Source organism: Gouania willdenowi, chromosome 6 (genome assembly GCF_900634775.1).
Source record: "Gouania willdenowi chromosome 6, fGouWil2.1, whole genome shotgun sequence".
Taxonomy (NCBI): domain Eukaryota; kingdom Metazoa; phylum Chordata; class Actinopteri; order Blenniiformes; family Gobiesocidae; genus Gouania; species Gouania willdenowi.
In genome coordinates, this window is record NC_041049.1 from 49,362,891 (window position 1) to 49,389,023 (window position 26,133).

General features: G+C 37.5%; 1 protein-coding gene across 3 annotated transcripts in view; it reads left to right on the forward strand.

Annotated features, from left to right (window-relative positions):
* mob2a (MOB kinase activator 2a) overlaps positions 1-26,133 on the forward strand; it is a 68,663-nt gene that overhangs the window by 11,928 nt on the left and 30,602 nt on the right. The window contains exon 1 of one of the 3 annotated variants that reach the window (XM_028448981.1): positions 6,659-6,809. The exons of 1 other annotated variant lie outside the window; for it this stretch is intronic. In XM_028448981.1, coding sequence (XP_028304782.1) covers positions 6,790-6,809 — 20 coding nt within the window. In that variant the 5' untranslated portion in view covers positions 6,659-6,789. Of the gene's footprint in view, positions 1-6,658; positions 6,810-22,006; positions 22,140-26,133 lie in introns of those variants that run through there. One more of the 3 variants, XM_028448979.1, reaches the window with a different exon arrangement.

A 26,133-nucleotide genomic window follows, 5' to 3' on the forward strand; every position in this document is an offset into this window, starting at 1 on the left:
ACTGAAGTGGATCAGAAGTTGTGCTCTGAACACAAAATGAGCCAAACCAAGATGATAAAATGTCCTCTGCCCATTCGGATCGAATCCGGGATTAAACCAGTGTGAAAGCACCCGAATATCTGACTTTCAAAGACATCTAATCAATTATGTTCAAAGAAACAGTGCAATGTTTGATCGAGGTTTAATTCAACTAAAGCTATAAAATGGCTTTAATTTAGTCGAGCTCTGAACCATGTTGTGTAGTTTTGGGATTCTGGCTTTTCTGCTATAATGTGCCCCTGTCCATACACTTGTTTACTTTTCAGAAAAAAAACCCTTCATTTTTCTCATATATTCCACTACGTTTTGCCGTTTCGATTCAGATCAGATTTCAGCTGTTTTAATTGCTCCTTGGACGCTGATCTGCACCGACGTGTACTGTGCATGTTCGGATGCTGCTCAGTAACACTGGGTGATGTTTTTCACGGCTGCTTTTGCCTCTGCTCTGTGTATATTTGCTGCGACACAGGACAGAAAAGGGTGTAAAGCAGAGCTGGGAGGGCAGAGTCGAATCACACAAGGCCGTCTCTTCCCTGACATAAGCCATCCCATTTGATATTCTTCAGTGTTCATCCATGTTATTCTGGGCCAGTGAGGGCATACTTTTCCTTGTCAGCAGTAGAGCAGTGTGAAAGCCGACCCACACCGTTAAAGCTCAGCTGTCATAGTTCATAGGTGTCACTGACTTCAGGTTAGACATGGAAGTGACGGGGTGAACCATGGTTGATTTGATAAAAATCACATTAGTTTTAATATAATTATCTCGAAAAGCGACTAGAACTTAGGGGAATGTAATATATTTTGTGGTCGACCGTATCTCAGCTAATATTTTCTCTATCTGAGAAATTCCACCAGTCTCTGAAAGGAGTTGCTCTTTACAGCCAATATGGTTCAATACAGTAATTGACGTGATGGAATCATTAAAGATGCCAATTTGTTTTGACGAAAATCATAACACAAGAGGTAAAGAAAAAGAGGACCAAAGTCCAAAATCGAAAGAGATTAAAAAAGGCCAAATACTGGTGGATTAAATTTAAAAGGAAGACTCTCCTGGATGATGAAAACTCCATGGATGGGGGTTTTGTAACCTTGAGTTGTTTGTTATAGTTTTAATTTCAGATTGTTGTAATGCATAATAAGTGAGTTTAGAATTTATTTTGAATCTTTGTTATAGAGAATTTCATTTTTGAAACCCTGTGGAGAAAAACAGCCTTTTTATCTACTATATTATATTTTGTCTTTACAAGGTATATTCAAGAAAACATTTAGTACTTTTTGAGTATGCCGAGGTCGACCCAAGTGTACTCTTTTATGGAAATCAAAATATGTTCACCCTAAAGTAACAAACTGTTGTTTACAAGTTTGCATGAATCTAAATTGGGCTTTCTGAAAGCTTTAAGATAAGTTTGATCCAACTGATTTATTGTTGTATCATTGAACGAGACATAGAGTGCCTTTTAAACGGGCAAATAGCTTTGATGCCCTCTACAGTCCATCTCTTCAGGCGCCACTCCACTTCCTAGCCTTTCCCTTCTCTTTTGGAGAGGCTCAGAAATAAACATGATACCAGAATGACTCGGCAGTTTGCCCTCCACTAAATATGCATGAATGGATTACTGAAGAAATTCAAATGCGTGAACGCCTTCCTTGCAATACATGAGAAGTTCTGCTACCAAAAAGATTGAAGTGAAGATTATAGTTAGGAAAGCTACATGACTATACATGCAACGCAAGCACAGTTAAACCCAACAGTGTGGCTGATCCAGAGTCCTTGTTTAACCTTCAGTTCAATAGCTCTTATTATCTAAAACCGCCAACTCTGATCCCTTCCCAATGTGTTTGAATGTTACTGCACTGATTATTGACATTCAACCACAAGCTTTAAAGCGGCAGTATTATGAAAAAAATCACTTGATAATGGTTTTGCTACAGTGATGTACATCTCTTTAGTCTCTTCCAGAGGGCCAAAGTTGAAAAACTTCTGTTTCCTCCCTCCCTTATTATTCCACATTTTGTAAAAAGCCAGCTCCAAACGGGCAAGTTTGATTTTCCCCGCTTGGTGACGTCAGCAAGCGGAAACTCCTCCTCCTGACAATCCTGGTTCCTCCTCCCCTATTTAAGAATGTAAGCTCCTCCCTTTCAAACGATCTCACAGGTAAAACCAACAATGTGGTTCAATATAGAATATACATTATACTTTATTGTCATATATGTAAAGCTACATACACAGAATGTGTTCTCTGCATTTAACCCCTCCCTGAGGAGCAGTGGGCAGCCATGTTGTAGCACCTGGAGCAGTTCCATTTTTTTAGTAGCCGTTATATCTCCTTGTATCGCCTTTAACTTGATCTGACGTGTTTGTGACCAAAGCGACGCAGCGGTTTGACAAAACAGTGGACTATCACCTTGAATGGATTATTCCTGTAATAAGTAGTGGTGAGGAGGAGAAGAAAGCGTTGTAGCAGCTCTGGTGAGTGTTTGAAGCAGCAGCAACAGCAGCTCACTTACTCACTAACTGCTGCTGCTGCTGCCACACAAACACACATACCGTGGATCAGTGTTTGTCTGACTCACAATCACAATAGCCGCTTAAATAGCCATGTGTTTTATTGTAATGTGTAGTTTTTGGCTGAAAACAATAACAAGAGTGTGTGGATAGCAAACTGTTTTGTGGAGTCAGCATCTACAGACACGCCTACTCATGAATGTGCATAAGTATTCCCTAAAATAGCACGTTTTTAGAACTGCTCCAAAAATCACTTTTCAGAGGGCTAAAACTCTGGAAAACAGGTGAGTTTGGGAAAATAAACCTCAAATACTATGTTGTTGGGGTTCTTAGAACAAATGAAGATGGGTGAAAAATAGCATAATACTGGACCTTTAAACTTTAAGTTGAGAGATGTTTGATTAATTTGGCGTACCACAAGATGGAGCCCGTGTACCACTAGTGGTACGCGTACCACAGTTTGAGAATCAGTGTTCTAATAAGTACATTTCATGCTGAATACTTTGACCTTGTGATAATGCACTCCTGATGTGGCTGGAGATGCTTTTGTGTATATGTCTGTGTGTATCTGTTCTTGGCAGGTGAGTGGCACCCTATTGTGACTGTTTGTTGTTTAGTAATGCTATGGGCATGCCTGCCCAGTGCCCCCAACAGTTCTGCCAATCAACAGAGATGAGGGCAAATGACAGCCTGACAGAGGGGCAGGGGGCATCGTGACAAATCAGCTGCTTCCACACTCCCAGTGCCTCACTCGTCTCTTGTTATTGGTCACAACATGTTTCTTTTTTTCGTAACGCGTTATTTAATTTTAGTCCAGCTGAACCACTCAGACCTTGGACATGACTGGCTCATTTGCTCCCAGCGACTGACTGCTGTTGGCTCCAGAACATCCAGCATTCTGTCAGAGAACATGACAGTCATGGAGTGCTGGGAGCTGGATCCCTTAAGATCAGCTAAAAGGAATCCCTGCAGCAACAATTAGTGTTGTTGATGCACAGGATGCTCGGGCAAAAAAAAGTATGTATTTACTTATTTACATCAAAGAATGTACACCCTTGAAATGGAGAAAAACATTGAACAGACGCAGTGGATTTTGTTGGATTTGCTCCACAGGCTCACTGTAATAAATAAAACTTTAAAAATAATATAAAATAATTTTTTCTTCTTCAGACGAGCCTCGTCACAAGGAAACGTTCACACCAAGATTCTAATTTTCTGTTGCACTTTCACCTTTTTAAACTTCCAGCAAACATCACTTTTCATCAAGGCACGTTTCACACAATAATTTTAAAGTAGGAAGGCGTAACGTTTGTTTTTAAATCCAACAAAAGGGCGAAGGTGTGGACTGTACGTGAACTGACAATATTGTGTAACGTTTACTCCCAGGGTCAAGTTAGGTCTCACTGTGTTGCCAGGCTGGGCATGTCCCTGCCTTTGGGGCAGAGTTCAAAGTATTTTGAGTGCTAAAAGGATATAATTTGTTATATTAAAAACACTATGTTAATCACAGTTTTGTGTTAGTTAAAGAAGGTATGTGTTGTTCCCTAAATAAATGGTTGAATATGAACAGTGAAAGTTCTAGTGATCATTATAAAATGTGAGCTGGATTGTTCTGTCTTTGAAATCAATTTGTCATCAAGAATTTCTGAGACCATGTCAGGACATTTTACATGATAAACCTTCCTTTTGACATCACAGTTTGATCATTTATTTTGTCTGATATAGATATGGAAAGCAAAGCGGCAAAAGCAACTGATGAAAGCTGAATAAAATAAGGAAAATTGGGATAAAAGCGAGAAACGACGGTGTATAAGGAGACGGCGACACAGGCAAAGAGAGTCTCATAAAGAGCAAAGGATAGAGGGACTCCATAGTGCTGCACAGGCAATAGGTGAGATATTGAGATAAATGTGAAGCGGGGACGTGGGTCATGGGAGCTAGATTAGAAACAGCAGAGGTCTGCAATAGAGGACAGAAGGGGAGATTTAGCAGCAGGGGCCCAGGCTGCAAGTGACAAAGGAGAGATATGCTGTATGGAGCTGGACGTGTGCATTAGAGGGAGATGAAATGGAAAGCTGGGAATAAAGTCGCTCTGAATCCTGCACCTGAATGGTTTCAGAGTGCTTGAAATTACAAGTTGGCTGCAGGACGGAGCTAAAGCCTTCATGGAATTATATATTTAGGGTACATTTGTCTCAGAGGAACCCTTTATTTGTAGGTGGTGATGTGTTGAAGACCCTCAGGTGAGGCTTCAGCTGCTAAATGTGAATAGCTGGTGGGACTTTGGTGTACTATACTGGTTTGTCCTTGGTAGCTGAGGCGAGGCTGGTCTGAACTAATTGGATTAGTGATCTCCATGTTGCATCAGTAAAGGCAACACCAGCGTACTTGCACACTTAAATGCACACACGCTTTATGCAGTTAGAATTCTCTCATTATCACACTCCATGATTGTCACATGTACATCTGTTTTTTATTATCCATTATTCATAAACACGCAGCCCACTTTCACCATCTAACTATTGTCATGTTAGTTCCTGCACGTGTCATCGTTGGGTTGTGAACACTGATTTGATATCATTAAAGGGAAAGAATGAGCGTCTGTATACTTGCATGTCATATGTAGTGTGCTGCTGTGCTGCTTAAAGAATGCAGTGGTAGTGTCGCTCTTGACCTTTTTTTTTTTTTTTTTTTTTCAATTGAGAGCTTCCTGTTTGGCTGCATTTGTCAGGAAGTAGAAGGTGATGTCACGATCGCTGTTCATCCTCCTTTACCCTTATTAACCTCTTTGCTGGGAAAGGCTTTGTCTTCCTTTTCTCTGTGTTGTGGAGCTCATGATACATTTGATCTTTCTGAGGCTCATGCTATCTCTTAAAAATACAATTAAAAGGGTATAAACTAGGTTTGAAAGTCATCAAGAGCTTATAATTGCTTAATAATTACAGAAAAAGTGTTGGTTTTGTGTTTAACTGATTTGTTTGGTCTAAAAAAAAAGCTTAAATCATCGTCAAAAACACTGCATATACTTGAAATAATCAATCCCTTGTGACTAATAATCACTTTCTTTTTAGTTGTATATACTTTAGTTTATGGCAAGAACGATGGTATAAAAATGTTGAAGATTACAGGAGGACTTATTGATTGGAGTTTCAAGTTTGCAATTTTGCGCTGGTTTTTCACTCCTATGGTTCAAACACTTTGCTTTTACTTTTGAAGTCTCGTTTGAACCAAATGCAGGCGTGAAGTTAAAGATAAAATACAATTTAATCCTGTCGACTGTCTGTGAAGCATGGTGGAGGTTCAATCATGCATGGAGCTTTTGCCGCCCCTGTAATGTAGGAAAAGTGACAGATATTTGAATATAAGTTGTTCAAAGTATAATTTATTCCAATATTTTCTAGGTAAACTGTTTTTAGTAAAATACTGATTTTAATCCTTAGTCTTTGATTGTTTCAGATAATTTAAAAGTGTTTCATGTCTCTATGAAATATGAACATTGTGGTGAATCTTGCTCAAGAGATCAAGTAAACAGAAACAAACAAATAAAATAAAAAAAAAACATACATGCATATACCTGCCTTATGGATTGACTTGGATTCCTTTCCATCTTAAATGGTTAGACATGCATGGACGGGTTGTGTAATAAATCCTGTACCTCGTGAGCAGGGTGTGTAAGGTTTGTTTTTTCTGTGGGTGGTTGGCAAAGGTTAGACTGGCATGAGGCAAGAAAACGCATAAGGAACCAGGTTTAAGGTCGCACAGTAAATATGACGAGGCAAAAAAAGAATGGCATACGTACATCTGTGTGCATCAGGGCTTCACATGTGGAATCCTTTGCATTGATGAGTTTAAACAGCGAACAGGCATTCAGTGAGATTAAAGGGTTGACTGGGACGGAGGAAGCATTAATGGTTTGACACTGAGTGGCTCGCACTAGCAGCCATATGTTTCATATGTGTGGCCTGGCTCTGATCCACCCGTACGGCCTGTGTGTGCATCTTTTTAACCTGTGTGCGAGAGAGAGAGGGGGATCAGCAGACAAAGATAAAGAGGCAGGAAGAGGCGTTGCTCAAATGTGTTTGAAAACATCCCGAGCTCCAATGATGCCCTCATATCCACACCCAGTCAACCAGTTGATCACGTTCCTCCTGTTGGCAACAAAACTAGCGAAGCATTCTGACGGAGCTGAAAAGTCTTCAAGGAGAACTCAAAGCAAGTCCAGAGACGTGGACAACTGAGCATTAATGATTCATCTCAGCTTCAGGTATTGCTTTTTAAAATTATTATCATTATTAATATTAAAACAGAAAACCAAAGTCTAACCCTAACATGGAGAACAACCTGCAGTGCATTGTTGGTTCATTATTATGGCTGTGTGTACATAGCTTTTCAAAACGATGTCTCCAACAAAGGCTTTTCTTCTCCGACGTGTGAAATGTGACCTTTCTGAGATATTTCTAATGACTGGCTGTTTCTAAGCCAAAGGGATAATATTCACATAACAGAGACTGAGCGACTGTTTGGTAATGCTACAAAAGACTGTAAACACAGAGTGGTGCTGCAAGGTTTGGGACCAGAGCAGGATTTTGCTTTAAGCACTGATTTCGAAAATGTAGACAGAAAATAAGCTTCTATTCTTAAAATGCACAAAACTTTTGAAGTTGCCAAGTATAGGAAGCTGTTTGAGGATAAATCTGTGATATCAACCATAGTTAAGTTCTGCTTGTACTGAAATTTGGAATATACTTGCATAATATGCTAATAATGGGAACAGGGAAAAACAAGTTCAGGCTGGCCCTTGGCTTTCAAAAATATTACAATCAATCAAAGTGATGAATAAGGTTATAATCCCTCCTGCATTAGCTCTATCTTTTGTCTTTACTAGACTACTAATGAGACTTTAGTGTACTTGCTGGTAGTACAAGGAAGTAAACAACATTTCTGTTTTACTCTTAAAGTTTTTGGCTAATTAGTCTCGAGTGCATCATAATTATAAAGCAAAATCATCCATGGTATTTGTGGACAATTTTGTTTGTATTAAAAGTAGACTTTATTATAATGTTACAAGTAAAAACTCTTTCTGGACTAACCAAAATCAATTCACAGGTGCTGAAATCGATTTTTTTTTTTTTAATTTGTTTTTGCCCTAACCCTAATAGTCTTGCACTATAGTCTGGTGTAGGGGTGGGAACCTCTGGATACCTCACGATACGATACGTGATACAAAGCTGACGATAACGATTATCTCACGATATGACGATTATCAATATATTAAAAGTGTCCTATGAACAGTGACACTATTTTAGTGCAACATTTCTGTAAATAAGTGTCAACATGTCAATGTAAATGAATAAGTATCTCCAATAGTGCTTTCTGTAAACAAAAAATAGGGTTTTTTTTTTTTTACCAGTGACACCATTATAGTGCAATATTCCAGTAAACATTATATTGGTTCCTTAGACAAACAGTGACAAAATTTCTGTGAAGACCTACCTGCACATTTTAGTGAAAAAGCAGAAAAGATTTGAAAATAATAAAAATTCAAAGAAAAAATTTTTTTTTTATATATATATATATATATAATTATTTTTTTAAATCGATACTTAGCGCAAGCATATCGATTAAAATATTGCAACATATATAACATATTGTCACACTCCTAGTCTGGTGGACTACTACACCTGCTCAATGTGAGAGTGCATTCCATTCAGTGCAAACATGGCAGATAAAGACCCGCTGGGTAAACCGCCCTGACTTAAGTCAGAAGTTTGGAACCATTTTATTAATATCGAAGAAAAATTTGAAAGATCAATACTGAATGGAAATCAAATCGTGATTAATCGATTCAAAACCTTATTAATCGAAATCGAATCTATTCAGGAAATTGGCCATGACACCCAGCGCTATTAATAAATCTAATGGTATAGTAACACTTTATTTCACTAGTAAAGTGTTTTCACGCACTAGTAAACCAAAATGTGTGTACATGTACTCAAAAATGTAATAGTCGTAGAGTTTGACTATGGTTGATATCAAATTAATGTTTTCCATAGCCAAGTATCTGAAGTGTAATTGTGTATACTTTGTTAGTGTTGAAGGTAATAATAATGATCAGTTTATTGTTCTTAAAGGACATTAAAGGATATTTAATATTAATAGAAACATTTCTGAAGGTGAATGTGCACGATTTAGCCAAAGCACTGATTTACACCGACAGTCCCTTGACAATAGACACCAATACAAAAATATGTGGTGGTTATGTGTCTTTTTTGTTTTCTGCTAAAAATAATTTTTTCCACGAGGGTAAAAAAGCCGAACTTCAAGCAGGGAAACGGGAAGGTTTGCATGTGATTTGCATATCTTATTTTATAACCCACCATCTTTAGATCTTAGTCTACTCCCAGTTTGTAGATTTCTACCTTCTGTACCAGTCTGGCTCTGGAAACTGGAGTGGACAGAGTGGTACATCGGAGGGGGGGGCTTTATGCAGGAGCAGAGCGGGCAGCTAGAGTCTCCAGGTGAAGGGAGCGTACGTTTGATCTATTACCTGCTGTCAGCTGGTTAAATGAGGCTAAGTGAGCGAGCCAGCTGGGAGAGGTGAGAGGGAAGAGATTAGCCTGGGACCCCTCCCCACAGCTTTACTATTGCAACAACAACACAGTAGGCTGAAACTAACCTGATTGTCTGATCCACATTACCAGAGTTCACGTCTGCATTTAGAATTGAACCAATCTGAAGATTAATAATGTTATATTTGTATGTTTTTGTTGTCAGTTTGTGTGTCTTTGGTGTCATTTGGTATATTTTTTTCTCATTTTGTTTTTGTTTTGGGTGCTGTTGGTGTCATTTAGTATATTTTTCTCCTATTTTGTGTGCTTTTGTTGTCATTTGGTATAATTTTCCCTCATTTTGTGTTTTTTATTTTGCTTTTGGGATCATTCGTTTTGTTGTTTTGTACTTTTTCCTGTTATTTTCTGTGCATTTCAATGGTCATCTTTTGTATTTCTCTGTCTTTTGTATGTTATTTGGGGTTATTTTGTGTATTTACAAAATTAAACATGGGACTACATGTGTCTGTGATAGATGATGATTAGGCCCGTGTGTGTACCAAACTTGGGTTCTTTTAATAATCAACCACCCCCACCCCCACCCCTGCTATGTGATGTCACGATACCAATTGTGCCATTGATGATAGATATTGTGATGTTTTAATACCGCAATATATTGTTACACGATATATCATTCCAACTTTAGTGCATTTGTGAAGTGGCAGTATATGATTGAAAACACCAAATACAAGGAGGTGCTACCAAAAGATGAGCAAATCCTAAATTATTGTTGTATTTTCAAAGCTTTATCAGAGAACTCTGGCCCCTTCAGGTTCTGACCAAGACTTTAATCAAAGCAGAACTAAATGCTGTTTTATTTGCACTTTATTATTCCAATATTCATGTGTTTTAAAGTTTTGCTCTGCGTCTGTTACATATTTTAACCTCTAACTCTTAAACTGAGCCAGATGGAAGCCCCTGTAATCATCAAGCTTCTTTTAACACATTAAATACTGCCACAGAGTGACCTTTTGGCTCCACTTCAAAAGGTTGGATTTGAGAGGAGTGACAGATAGAAATAGACGAGTTCTATCTCCGGCCATATGTGTGGGAACTGTAGTGCTCTGCATTTCCGCTCTGGGAGCTGTTTTTCTTTAACCTTTGGTGGACGATGTGTCAGTGCATGTTTAGTGTTGGTGTGAGTGTGAGACGTTCCCCCACATCCGTTTCCTCTCATAAAGGAGCAGTGGGTCACATTGTGTTGCGTGGAGCTCATGGGAGGGCAGAACCAATCACTGATGAGGATTTTAGGATTAGTTTGATGAGAGGGAGTGGTGGTTTATTTCTTTTATTAAACAATGTTTAAGAAAACATAGTGTTTGAATTATTATTATTTTTTTGTTGTTTTTTTTACATGAGAAATAGCGGAAGAGGTTTGAGGTTTTCTAGACTGAAAGTGAGTGGGTGCTTGTTGTTCCTTGTTACGTGTCCTCAGGTTGTCCTGTATGTATTCACACACCTTCATCATTGTTCTGTCTTTGCTAGGCTAGAACTCACTGTACGTCTGAAGCGAGGTGCACAAACACAGGAAGTGGTGCTTTTGTCGTCCCCCCCCCCCACACGCTCTAACTGGGTGTCTGTCATTCATTGCCTTTTATCAAAAGCAGTAACTTGAGCAGCATCTCCACACAAGCCTTTTTAAAAAAAATAAATAAATAAATGTTGTCAACTTGTCGCTGCTGTTGTCAGTAATAATCACTTGGGTTCTGAAGCTGCACAAGAGAAAAAAAGCGTGTTTAATAGTTAAAATGGTGCTTTATCATTTTTGGTAACACTTTACTTGAAGTTTTATACATAATGCTGTCATTATCTGTCATTAGCATGAATAAGTGTTGTATACTAACTTGAACACCTTTCGCTAAGTGATGACACCTTTGGAGCTATATTTGCATTTGCATTTTTATGTTAGCATTGATGACAGATGATGACGACGACGAATAATGTACGCTGATCATTTCTGAATGCAGGAATGTAAGAAGTTAATAAAATCAGGCTTTCCACGCAAACGTTAATCTGTTGTTAGTATGAGGGGAAAAAAGAGAGTTTTTAACTGTGGCTCAGACAGAAAAATGTGGCCTCTACTCACACTGCAGTACATTGTGACTTCTCTTTTGGAGCTGCCTAACGACCAGCATGTTGACCAGCTACTGTTCCTACACAAAAACCTTGACACCCCCAAGCATTAGCTTGATGAACATTAAAGTCCGTGTAAAGCAGAAATAAATTTGTGTTATGAGTTTGTCACACCACAGAAACGTGTCATTGACCACTGAGCCAAATTTGAAAGATGAAAAAAAATCGCTAAGTATATAAAATCAGGTCTCAAAATTATGAAAAACAAGCACTTCTCTCTGCTCTGAGACGCTGGGGGCGTGTCAGTTAGAGGTGCTGGAACCACACCCACGCACTGGAAGGGTGCCTCCTCCTTACTTTGTCTATGGGAGAAAGCCATGTGAAAGTGGCTCCAGCGTCGATAGTGCTTCCAAAAGTGCTCGGATCGGATCAAACGAGATATCAGCGGAAAGCTCTGCTCTGCCCGAGTCCGCATATGTGAATCTCTACCGGGTAGAATCGCCCGCGAGAGGCGAAAAACAAAATCACGGTGTAGAAAAGTGCTCATTAATGGCAAATGTGGCACCAGCGGACGCGTTTTAGTCTGAATATGTGGTTAATTTTTTAGCTAGGGGCCAAATTGCACCCACCGGAGGCCGTGGAATTTTGGTGTGCTTCAGCAGCAGGGTCGGGTTTATGCTAATGATGGCTCTGTTACGTAACGCGGCTATGATTTCTGACCCACCCATTAAATCCTGAACACAGAAATTTTAAATACAGTTTGTGAAGCCTAGCCCCACAATTAATTTATAAATGGTTGAATGGCTTTTTACATGTGTTAAGGAATACATTTATGACCAATATGTTTAGAATAAAATGTCAGAATTTTCTTTATACTGTCTATAAAAGTTTTAGTGGACTAACTTCAAATAGTTCGGTACAAATTTGTTGTTTTGTACATGTTTACCTCCTTTCTGATGGTTTTATTTTGTTATTTATTTAAGTGATAATTGTCACTGTAGAATTGCAATTTAAATTGAATCCGCACCCAAGAATAGGGATTCAAATCAAATTGAGACAAAAGTGTATCATCCCAGCGCTAGTTACCCAAAGACACTTAATGACAGCCTTCATGGCACATTATTCATGCTAATGACAGCTGTCATGTCATAATAATGACAGATAATAATGACAGTGTAATGTCAAACTTGAAGTAAAGTGTTACTTCATTTTCTTGCTTTATCATCATCATCATTCCTCCTTTGTGCATTATGCAGAGAAGTTTCTGCCTTATATCACACTGTGACCTTTCCTGATGTTTCTGTATCGGGGTCGTATATTTGGACGGTGCCTGTACTCTGGTATGTTCTCACAGAGATTTGAAATGTGGTTCAAAGTCCCACATGCGCGCACACACACGCACACACACACACACACAGCCTCTGAATTACAACAGCAGTTAAAGCGGATCAGGGCTGGTTAATTTCAGGCTTATTACATCATTGGTGAGAAGATAAGTTGCATTTCAGTTTGTGGGTTAATGTTGTCTCCTGTAAAAAATAAACATACATGAAATATAAAATTTCAGCAGTTAACCTTGAAAGGGGGAACGTTGGATATAAATGTGGCCTCCTTCTATTGCAGACATGGACAACTTTTATTACAGCGGGGCCCACAAAAATATGATTGTCTGATCCAAGGGCCACATTATCAACATTCATGTCAAGATTTAGAATAACTAGTACAGTTCCCATTGGAATTATGCATTTATGTGGTAGCATAAGTAGAGTTGTCAATTGTGACCAAATGAGGATGTGTTTGAAGGTTGGATGTACAAAGAGGTGTACATACTCTGTTGTGTCATAAAGGGGTTTCTTTGCCAGTAAAGACATGTGTATGATAAATGTGTTTGTTTTTTTACTCACTTTTATATTTTTTTGTTTGGTGTATTTTTCTGTAATATATGTTTTTTGGAGTCATTATGTATATTTGTGTAGCTTTCTGTTGTTTTTGTGCATTTTTTGAATAAATGTGTGTTTTTTTTTTTTTTTTTTTCATTTTTTTGTTTTGTTTTTTGGAGTCATTATGTGTATTTTTGTATCTTTCTGTTGTGTTTTTGTGCATTTTTTGTTTTTGTTGCCATTGTAGTGTGATTCTGGAGTCATTTTGTATTTTTCTGTTGTTTTTTTTGAAAAAGTAATTGTGTGTATTCCTGTTGTGGTTTTGTGTAATTTACTCATTTTATTGTCGTTTTATTTGTCTGGGGTCATTTTATGTATTTTTGTTGCCATTTAAGTGTTTTTGGATTAATTTTTTTTGTAATTACTTTGGGGGCTGCATAAAATTTGCCCATGTCTGCTCTGTTATATCAATACTGCATGTCTTTTATTTATATATATTCAACATCTTTCACCAATCCTCTGTTGGACTTTTAATAATGTGATTAACTGATAAACACTGTAAAATCAAATATGTCAATCATTGATTAAATTTGGACACTGTAGAGTGGATTACCAGTTATTACATCGGCGTCTTTTAAAGTTTCTTTTATATTTCATGCTTCATATTACCACAACAAAAAAAAAAAAAAAACAGTAAAACTTACAGTATGTGACTGACCTATGAAAGATTCACTTCTCGGTTAAACAAACCAACACTAAATGTATTCAAATTAAATTAATCCCAAATAAAGCTGGGTAATGTAGTGCTTTGGTTGTATATTTGTAGCCTCTGCCGTTCTGTGGACCTTCCTTTTACAGCTTCTTTATCAACAAAATTACTTTCATTTTAAACTTTATATTTTCCTCGCTGTCTAGATCTGATATTTTATGCTGTTATGCCACAAGAGGGCAGCACCTTTCCACTTCCCACAAAGACTGCAGCAAAGAGCTATTGTTTAAAATAATTAATAGTTCAGTTTGGTGACTTTGTTTGGTTCCGTCAAATTGATTTCAGCAACCAACATATGTTCTTCCTATCAGGAGAGGATGGGTGGTGCAGGCTGCACAGGAAAGCAGGGAGAGTGAGCAATACACAACATTTATACTGGGAACACTGGTGATGTCGTATAGATAATAGAAGTAGAAATAATTAGAACAGGGATTTGGATCCATTGAGCATAAAATCCTTTTTTCCCTTGTTGCATAACTCTGATTTCCAGCCTAGGACTTCCCAGCATGCAATGGGCTCTGTAGGCACTTTTTGTTTTTTCACTCCAGTATCACATGACTATATCACACTGCTGCAGCATTATTCCAGCAATGCCTGTCCATCAGCAGCCAGAGGCCAACACAACACACATCAATATTTCTGTTCATCATTAGGCTTAGGATGGATGTTACATGCGGTATCTATTTTTCTTTGTACTTGTAGCTTTTTTTTCCCTATTTAAGAAAATGTCAGAATTTTCTAACGTTTTTTGTTTTAAGAATCTCACCTCACGGCAGCCGGCCCCAGTTTTTGATGTCCCATTCAACTTCAGGCTAAATCTGCAATGCCTCACTGAATAGTCACTGAGACATTAGCATCAGTATTCTGTCCTACCTATAAATGCATCACCTCATGCATGCTTTCAGAAGGAGCTATATAGCTGAAGTAGGGCTGGGTGATTTGAGTTTCGATTCGATTTTCGATTTTTTTTTTTTTAATGTACTTAAAAATGACTGCAGACAGATATATTGTCAAAAGTGTAACTTTATTGCTGTGATTGTCCTCAACAGTTAAAATGCATAGAACAATCCCAAAATAAACAGTAAATGAGGCTCTGTCATTCAACTATTTAAAGTTTTAACCCATGGTTTAAGCAAAAGTGCAACAGCAACTTCACAGTAGCTTAAATTTTCTGATTAAGAAATCAGGTAACTACATATTTTATAACATATATAACATTACAATAAAAAAAAAAAAAAAAACTCTTTCCTTTAGCATCTCAGCATAGTGTGAATAAAACATTAAACCCTAACCATAACCATAACACTCAAAGGGGCGGAAAAAAGTCTGATTAAAAAAAAAACAATAAAACATATTTTATAACATTACAATTTCAAAAATAATAACCTCTTCTTATATATATATATATATATATATATATATATATAAACTCAAATTTTCCAAAATAGCAAAATACAATTTTTTTTTTAATCTACAAATTCAATTAATCTATTAAATCAATTTTTTATGCTTAGCCCTATGCTGGAGATCAGCCTCCCTCCACATTAAAAACATGCAATATCTTCTTTGTACAGTAGGTAGCATCACAGCCTCACTGTTATCAGCATGAGGCCCAGCGTAATGTTGGAGCAGTGGTAATATTAACTTGAATGGGTGATGGTGACTTCATATCTCTTCAATAGTGTCTTTTAAAGGCTGTAAACATGCATGTATTATTGTGATATGAAAGAATGTCAAGGCTTTTTCAGGCCGAGACCTTTTTTTTTTTAAGGAAAATGTGAGCATCCCCTCATCAGTTATAGACATTACACATTTCTGATAGTTTTCAGAAAAGTATACACCTTTTAGTTAAAATGGATTATGTACAAACAATATAGTGGATCTCAAATAGTTTGCCGTAACTTGACCAATAAAAGACTGTTTGGTGCAGAAGGTCTCAACCTTGGGGTCGTGAGACCAGATGCCTTCAAGAAACTAAGAATATTTTCTTAGATTTTCAATTTGAGCCCATTTTTGCTTATTTTCACTCTCTTTCTGCAACTACATGAAACTTGCCATATTAGAACCTTTTTTTTCATCACTTTTCTTGCCATATTTTTGCTTCTTTTTATGCATTTTTACTCCATTACTCTAATTTCTGGCACTTCTCTGTCCATATTCAATGCTTATTCTGCACATTTTTTCCACTTTGAAAACATTTTCGGCACTTATAAACACTTTTCCCACCTAATGTCGCATATGTTGACCCATTATCACTTCTTTTTCTGTAATTTAACCACATTCGCAATTTGTCATGCCCATTATTTGCCAGTTTGAAACAATTGTTCCTACTTTTTAAAGTACATAACCCAACCCCCCTCCCCCCCTTTCTGCCACTTTTAGGCCAATCATAAGAAATCATAGCTATTTTAAAATGAGACATACTAGATCTGCATTGAAGGTGTACTGGGAAGTGAAGCCCAATATTTCATCCCACAAAACAAGACACAAAAAAAAATCTCTTCAAAATTCTTTCCTATTTTAATGGCATAAATTGTGTCGATAGTCATCAGTGTGTATTCTTATTTTAATGTTTGAATTTAGCTGTTTTTAGTTTTAAAAAAAGCACCAAAATAAAGTTTGTTGACATTCTCCAAATGCGTAAGAAGTGATAAATGTTGGAGTTACGCTGCTGTTCATTTTCTTGCTGGCTGAAATGTGAAACGTTCAGAGCATATAATAAGATAACAGTGACTGGCCCAAGGGCTCCGAAGAATCTAGACATAACATTTTCTTTTGAGGGCATCCAGAAGACATTTGGGAATGTCAATCCGTCTCCTCTGTCGGTGGCAGACATTTCACTGTTCCTTGTTTCACTGACTGCAGTAGAACGGTGTGGGGCCCTTTGGCAGACGTATGAAGGATAACAGGGTCCGCTCTCCACTGTGTATATGTTTGTGAAAGATGGACAGAGGGGCAGACTGCCGACTGGCGTCACAAGCCCTGGCTGTATATAGGCCCTTTCATAGTGGATATATACCTCTGGCTGTGCTCTGTGTGCTAACGCATATTTAGAGGACACCCATATGTGTGAGAGCAGGAGGAGAACAGTAGGTGCTTGGTTCTTGGCAGCAAAACATTGTGTACATTCAATTGCGTAACACACACACACACACACACACACACACACACACACACACACACACACACACACACACACACACACACACACACACACACTAGGGATTTCATAAGGTCTCAGGTTTTTTTTTTTTTTTTTAGATTTTTTCCAGGAGAGTGCAGGTCCGTATCCACTCTGTGCTAGAGACTTAAATGTGATTGTAAGCATGTGTCCTTTTCTGCAGCTTTCTCTGAATCTATAAAGTTTTTTTTCACTTCTTCTCGGGAAGTAATATTTTTCGCCGGCATTTGTGCATTTGTTTTGTCCGTTAGCAGGATTTTGTCAAAAGCACTTAATAGATATTCTACATAATCTTAACTATTGCTAGAGCTAACACCATCAAAGATTGTGGTTCATTTTGGAGGAGATCTGTATCAATATATTGATTCTGGATCAGTTTAAAAAATAAGAATAATATTTTTCTCTGTTTTTGAATGTTGCAGACCATATCTCCAGGAGAGAGTTTTGTAATTACTATATCACTGAATCTGGTTTGACTCGGTTATGTTGGGTTGGTTCCTCTGAGTTTCAAAGTTAAAGTGTCTTCATTAGTCTCTCTAGGGAGACGTTTGTGTTGAACAGAGGGATCTGCTTCACTTCATTTATTACAATTCAAACATTCAATCACTCACATAGTAATAAAACATCAACAATAACATGAATTCATTTACATTGCCAAGAATCAGATACAATACATTAACAACTGACGTCTGTCTTCCGGCCGTCTTTGAAATCTGCTCATTTATGAGCTTCACTGAGAGTGGGGTAAAATAATGTTTGTACCGATTGTTTTTACAGAGAGGAAGTCTACCTCCTACCTGAGTTAAGTAAAACATATTCTGAGTGCAGTACATGGGAACCATCTGCTAAAACATTGGTTGCTAGTCTGAGGTCTGATAGTTCAAAGAGCACTAGTGGGGTAACGGGTACTGCCCTGCTAATGATCTTGGACCTCCTCTATTTTAATAGTGACATTTCTTCCTTGCCTTTTTAGTGTAAATGGTCATGGAACCAGGATCAGGATTGATGATCCAGATAACTGCCAATATCTTGTTTTTGTTTTGTTTTTCGTGTTTAATATATTTATTAAATTTTACATAGTATAATGCAGAACAATAACGCACAACAAAAAGAAAAAACATGCAAAAACAAAATCCCATACCCACACCCACCCTTGCTGTCACCATTATAGATAAAGAACTGACAACTGCATATAAAGTTCAACTGTAAATAGTAAGTACAACTTTAATGTACATCAAATAAAAATATGAAAGAAATGAATAAAAAATCAAAAAAAAATCAAGGGAAAACAGATATTATTGGCTTATCAAAGTATACTAGAAATGCATTCCACACCTTAAAAAACTTCTGCTCTAAGCCACGTAGTGTGTACCGGATTTTTTCTAGTTCAAGATTGCAGACAACATTTGTGATCCAATGCGTGATGGAGGGTGTTGTTGAATCTTTCCATTTTAAAAAAATAAGGCAACGAGCAAGCAAAGTGCTAAGGCCTACCACCTTATGGCCTCCCATTGGTTTTTGTTTTGTTTTTTTAACCAAGTTGCTAAGAGCTTTCTTACTGGAGCCAAAATGACTGTTTTGCATTGAGTGAGGGGAGAAACTTTATTGGCAATAATGTTAAATCTTCAGGATCCTCACTATTGGTGTAGATTTAGAACCTCATTCTGGAGAAAAAAACCACAAGACAGCTTTATGCACCAGTATTTATTGTTTTTTTTTATTCTATTAGTATGCATGGTCAGGCGTTTAAAGTTTGTGCACAACATTCACACTGAATTAGAATGCAGAAAGGAACTGGATGGACGGAAGAGATTGGACAGAGGTATGCATGGGAAATGAGGTCTACTCTGAATTGAAATAAGAATTACAAAAGAAGCTGGAAATTAAGCTAATGAAGGGGCTGCCAAAGGAGCAATAAAACCCAGAGGCACTTTAAGGTGCAGCAGGGAGGAATAGATTAAGAAGGAAAGCTGCAGAGGACCGTTTAACGACACCAGTGAAACTAATGGAGCCTCAAAAAGTTTACAGCGTTCTTCATGAACCACATATTTTCCACCCAGCAGCCCTTATATATCGTCACAGTCTCATGCTCCTCAGTGTCTTATGTTACTTATATTCACACTTCCCCTGCATCCTGCTCTCCTCTGATTTACTCTGGCCCCTGGTGGCTGTAGCACAGCCCTGTGGTTAGTGGTGAAACTGAATCAGTGCAATTGATCAGCACTTTTTGGTCCTAGGCTGCTTTTATTGTAATAGATGAGCTTTGAGCCGTGAGACTGGTGCAGGATGCTTTGCAGTAATGGACGAGTAACTCTTTCTCTCTTGCACGCGCACACACACACACACACACACACACACACACACGTGCAGCCGTGCACGGATGCACTGCACTGTATTCCCAAAACTCTTTCATTTAACTCACCTGGATTTATCATCATCATGCACACATGTATGCGAAAGACCTGCAACAAAGAATTGTATTTAAGTCAGGGAGTAAATGGGAGAATTTAAAAATAATAAAATAATACGCATTCCCACCAGTGCCGTGCTGGACTGCATGTTCTATGTGAATAATTCAAGTGTCTCCTTTTTAAGTAGATGTTGTAGTGTACAAAGTTGTTGGATTGTTTTTAGTGCCTTGTGTATTTATGTCTCTTTTTGTCTGCACATCTGTTTGTCTAAAGTTGATCAGCATCTGCACCTTAAGCAAAGTTTGTGTGTTGTTTCTGAGGATAATGCATCAGTTTAGCGTCTTCACATAAATGGTAACACTGCCATGAATCTGACGATACAATACAATTCACGATTTACATGTCACGGTACAATATATCCCCATATATATACTGTAATTGGATACGAAATGATACGATAGACATCACAATATCAATAATTAAAAATTTCGCCTTTGCAAATGAAAAATGGTATGAAATACAATTTATTTCATTTTTTTAAACTTGCGAGAACAAGTAAACGATAACTAACTGTAATTCTAGTACCAATATCAAAAACAAGTGCTATGTTTATCAAACTGTCAATTTTTTTTAAGTTTTAGTTTTGCTTCTACAATAGATTCTGATTGTGTTAAGTTCTTAAATTCTTCTTCTTCAAAAAAGTAACCACAAAAGTGCCCAGTTTGTTTTAGAAAAATAAAGTGCAATCAACTTCCAAACTAAAATGCATTGAGGAGTGTGGTAGTTTAACTAATCCTAGTGACCGGGCGTTTATGTGCTATGCATGTTAGTGCAATTAAATGGGTTTTTCATAGAAAATTAAATAAAAAAAAAAAAATGTTCAAAAAAATTTGATTTGGACTTTTTCTGGATCGATACGATAATCGCACAATGAAATATCGCAATATATCGCAGAATTATTTATTTTTTCTTACACCTTTACTGCAAATTCAGTGGACAATCAAACCTGACTTTTTCTTAAGCAAACCAAATTCAACTCGTGTTAATATACCCTCACATCTGGATATCTTGACATACATAAAATACTGCTCAATCATAGTTCTTATCCATCAACTGTGGTAAGAAATCCAAGCTTTACAAAATAAAAGCATGAACTGGACCTCATGTTGTTAGTGTCCACACTTCATTAAACATTGTTTTCTTTAATCCTTGTGTACTCTTTCATTCATAAGGCTGGTTTGGAGCTAGTTGGTAAGTAATTAAGGTGCATTAGTATAATTTGTGAAATGTTATGGACTCCACATGTTCATGACTAATCCATGCGTAATATCAGTGTGTATGGATTAGCCACTTGAGCATAATGGCGTAGGGCGACCGTGGCTCAGGTGGTAGTGGGTCGTCTTCTGATCGGTAGGTTGGGGGTTCGATCCCAGTACCTGACTATGTGTCAAAGTCTCCTTGGGCAAGACACTGAACCCTAAGTTGCTCCTAGTGGTTGACTAGCGCCTTGCATGGCAGTCCTGTCCCACTGGTGAGTGAATGTGAGAGTGATTGGGTGAATGAGCTGATATGTAAAGCGCTTTGAGACTGCTTCAGTGTGGTGATAAAGCGCTATATAAAATCAAGTCCATTTACCATAATGTTAATATTGGTGATATCGTCTAACAAAAAGGCTTCACTAGTTCTACTAGCAACACTTTTTGTTTAACTAGTAAAGTGTACACGCACATAGGTAAACCAAAACTTAGTCCATGTACTTTAAATACTATGGTCGATATACCATGGAGAGCGTGTTGTTTCGATGGTTGCGTTGGATTTAAATGGCATTAATGGATCTCTGCGCCTATTCTTAGTCTCAGGTCACCTCAGCCTCATGTGTTGACAGCGACTGGGTTGGGAGGCTGGTTTGTGTCCAGCCTGTGGAAGAACATTATTAATGTGTGTATGTGGGACTATACACATCTCATGAGATAGGAAACACAGTGGAAACTTGAGCTGCTACTGGAGCGAGAATGGAAAAACAAACAAAAATAAATAAATAAATAAATTTAAAAAAAAAAAAGGGGGAAATTGCCTCACACTGATAACTTTAGCATAAAATGGTTTTGGATTGTACGTTTTACGGATTTTTTTTTTTTTTTTTTAATTTATAGCCGGTTGTAGCAGGTTTATGTGTCAATTGTAAACAGACAGATTTGCATTTATTCTGTGTGCACTTGGTTGTTTTTTGGTTGGATTTAAAAATAAAGAAATAAAGAAACGGGATTTAATTCAGCGAAGCAACGACAAAGCCGATCAGACCAAACTCCATGTAAATTACACGAGATTTTGTGCAACACGCATCGCGCACGTTTCCGGTGCATTTGAATGGAAACGTCTGCAGCTGAAAGGTTGGAGGAGAGCAGAGGGAGGGGTGGAAGTCTGGAGAGAAACGAGGGGAAAAGATACGGTGAAGTGAGGGAGGGAGAGAGAGAGAGATCTGCGCATTGTTCAGCTCACCACGCGCACACACGTACACGTTCACACGCGCGCATCCAGCAGTATTATAGTTGTTTCTCACGAGGTGCGGCCAGGCCAGCAGCTGGAAAAAACACGTCCATTCTGGATTTCTTTGTCCGGTTCCTGACGTTCAGGATGAGGTTTAAAAGAAACGGATCGTACACGTTGAATAGGTAAGAATATGCCGTCATGTTCACAACTTATTGTCGTGCATGTGAGGAAGAGGAAGAGGAGGGAGAGGGCGCGCTTCACCTACAGCTGATAAATCACTTTCTAGATGTCTTTATAAAGCTGTTAGAAAACACATTGTGTTGTTTTTACACTGAGGATAGGATTTTATTTATTTAGTTTTAAACAAAGAAAAGTGAGTTATGCTTTTTCCACATGTCCGCTTCATTCATTTGACATTAAAGTGGAACAGACTGATCCAGTCTGTGTGGCCCCTCGGGACAAACCTGTCTGTCCTGCTTTAAGGGGTTGGGCTCGTATTTATGGGAAAGTGAGTGTCCCCTTTGTTTTCATGCACATTCTTTCATAGATCACTAGTAGCAAGCATCACTGCATTACCAACAGTAGTGACTTCACCCCCATTTTATTTAAATCTGATCCTTTTATTGACCACAGGTGTGTACAATCTGATTCCCAGGGAGTTGTGATTATTATTATTTATTTATTTATTTATTTTTTAAGTAATTGCTTCCTCTGAATAATTCAAGCATGTTGTTATGATAGGTTACTATATTACTGCCATGTTCCTTTTGTTCCATTCTTCTTCAGTTCAAAATTACATTTATCAGAATCAGAAATTGTTTTATTGCAAGGTATAGTTTACAGAATTAGTTTGGTTTGGTTGGTGCAAACAATAAATAAATAGTCATGGACAAGAACACAAGATTAACTGTACAAAAAAATTAATAAATAAAAAATAACGAGGGTAGAGCAGAGAAACAAGAACAAAAGAATAGTGGAATTTTTTTTTTTTTTTTTTTTTTTTTTTTTTTTGGAGGGGTGTAATATTTGCACGTTTTTACATTATAATATTTGCATGATATTATTTTTTAACCATAACTTTATGCTCCCAACTTTGTGTAATATTTAATTTTTTTTTTTTTTTTAAATAATCTCTTTTCTTTAATAATCTCTGTGCTGCCCTTCACAATGTGAGGCTCATATAAAAGCATGGCTTACCGACTTTGATATTGAGGAGCTGGATTTAACTAGATACCTTTTGAAAAGCAGGGATTGCAGGTGATTTTATATGCCAGATGTCACAAATGTGTTTTGCAAAAATAAAGTCATTAAAAATTCCCTCCTAAACCTTGTGGAAAGCCTCTTCAGGAGCACTAAAGCTGCATATGGTATATACAGCTCTGGTGGTTAACAAAGGGATGTCATGAAGTTCATATTTGTGGAAAAGCAGATGCGGCACTACTTTTGGATTTATTATTGGACTCATGACGTGTGTCTAGCCCTTTACCTCCTAACCCACTTTCTTGCAACATAATTGCATTAGCATCCATTTGTGTTGAGTATTTTAAGACCTACACCCCGAGCTGAGCCATTTCTTCACTTAGTGCTTCTGTGTTTTTGTCTTTTTCATTGGTGACTTTTCCAAGTTTAAACTTTAAAGGAAAGTACTACCTTACCTTGTTGAATTTATTTGCTTAAATGATTAAATGGTTGGAAAGTTTGAGTCAAATATGCAAAGGTTGAGAGTATCAATAAGTACTCCAGTATTTTTCATAGTGACAGTTGAATTATTAACGGTTTGAATTCCTCATTTTTCCTCTGGCGCGCCTCTTCCCTTTTTGCTTTGTTGCAGCACAAATGGCTTCCTGCCACATGTGAGGCACACAAAAGACAAAAACCCACATTCTGGTCCTAGGTTACCAAACACAAAGAGAGCTAATGAGAGCCAATATTTAACGCTGCCTCCAACAGCTGAAAAAACAAGATTTTTTTTCTTGATGTGTTTCCCCCTCTTCCCTGTTTTATTCCTTTTTGATTGCCTTTTTTCTTTTTCTTTTTCTTTTGATGGTTCATCAAATAGGCTGTGGTGCAGGGTTTTTTTTTGTTTCTGTGGGGATGATGGAGATGCTGCATGAGCGCTTTTGCATCTGTGTGCAGGTGGAAGAGATGAGGTCATTACACAGAGAAAACTGCAGAGGGCCTGCTATAGGGAGGGATGTTAGAGGGATGACATCATCAAAAGACTTTTGCTGAATAGCTGTATTTTTTTTCTCAACAAAACAATTAGCAGAAGGAAGTATTATTGACATGTACTCAGAATGATCAAAATGCTTATTTATGTTTAAGTATAGACCCTAGGGGTGTGCATTGCCATCAATCTGACGATACGATCTGCATATATGATATGATATACAGGGTCCCCACAGTCATGAATGTCCTGGAAGAGTTATGGAATTTGAAAAAATGATTTTTATTGTCTTAAAGTCATGGAATATTTTAACTGTTTTGGAAATATAGCCTATTTTATTTTAATGTTTAAGATATGTTCAACCCCAAAGATGTTGAGCATTATCTCAAAGTGAAAGTGCTGCATACCGGCAGCGTAATTGAGCAGGAATCACAAGATCTCGCAAATTCATTCTCCGCCTCATTTATAAAACCGTGCGTAGATGTGATCACCAGCTAAAAACAAGGAAATGCATATGCAAAAAAAAAAAAAAAATTAAAAATCTTATAGCTTTAGAAATATGTCATGGAAATTTGGCGAAAAATGTTGGAAAAGTTTTGAAAAATTATTGTGAAAAAGGTGTGGGAATCCTGGATATCTCCCACTGCTAAACAATAGGATATACATAATGATATATTGCAATATCAATATTTACAAATTTCCCCTTTACAAATACTAAATAGTATGAAATACAATTTATTTGGTAATGGTAATTAATTGTAATTCATGTACCAATATCAAAAACAAGTGGTATGTTTATCAAACTCTCAAATGACATTTTTCAAAAAAAAGTTAATTATTTATTTCTGTCAAATTCTTCAAAAATTGAAACGCATACATCTATAAAAGTGCCCAGTGTGTTTTATCAAAATAAAGTACAATCAACTTCCAAGCTAAAATATATTGAGGCGTGAGATTGTTTAACAAGGTCTGATGTCGTTCACTGACACCTTGTGACCAGGCGTTTACGGGCCAATCATATGTTAGCGCGAATACATGTTTTTTTTGTTAAAAAACATGATTTAAAAAAAAAAAATCCATTTGGACGTTTTTTGGATTGATACGATAATCGCATGTTGAAATATTGTCATATGTCACCAAATCGATTTTATCAATCTAACACCCTTAGATCTGTGCCTTTAGAAAAGTTACCTTAAATAATAGTTATTGATTTTGAAAACAATTGATTTAATTTAGACAGGAAAACTGTGCCCTTTGCAGTTGTTACATAACGTTCACGCTTTGAAGTTGACTTAATGTCTCAGTTCTTTTTCTGACTGGCCGCATTGGAAGTTTATTTTGATGCATATGCCTCCCTCGTTATTCTCTGGTACTGTAATCACATGTTTACTGTCAGTCCAGCATGGTTTTCTGCCCATGATTAATGATTACAGACAGGACATTGATCTCTACTCTGTGTGTTTTGATTTGTGAGCTGTTAAATAGCAGAGAGCTGAAAAGAAATGACCATTTTTTATTTAATATTGCGAAGTGAAGAGCTTGAGGTGTAATGAGACCCATAATTCACCCTGTGTCCTTCACCTTGATGTCCTTAGTGCTTTGCGGTGATTGGCTCGTTTCCTGAAGGCACGTCTCGATGCAAACCCCTCCCATATTGTTCCCCTGCATCATTTCTGTGAATGAAGAGTCACGTGTTGTATTTCGTATGAAATGTGCATCATGTTTTTGCATTGTTTATTCACGTGTTCGGCACCTTCACTTCCACGTTATTGACAGAAGAGTTGATGATTCATTTTCTTCTGCTTTTTGTTTGCACGTGATTTTGCACTGTCAGCTCTCTGCACTGATTGACCCTCAGGGGAGCTTTAGCGAGATTTAACTTTGACTGCAGGTTTAGCAAACAGATTGTATTTGGTCTGTGACTGATGGGTGGAGATAAGGATGTTTAGGATGTATACAGATGGCTTAGATTGCAGCCTACCAGAGATTGCTTCCTTCCTCGCTGTTCC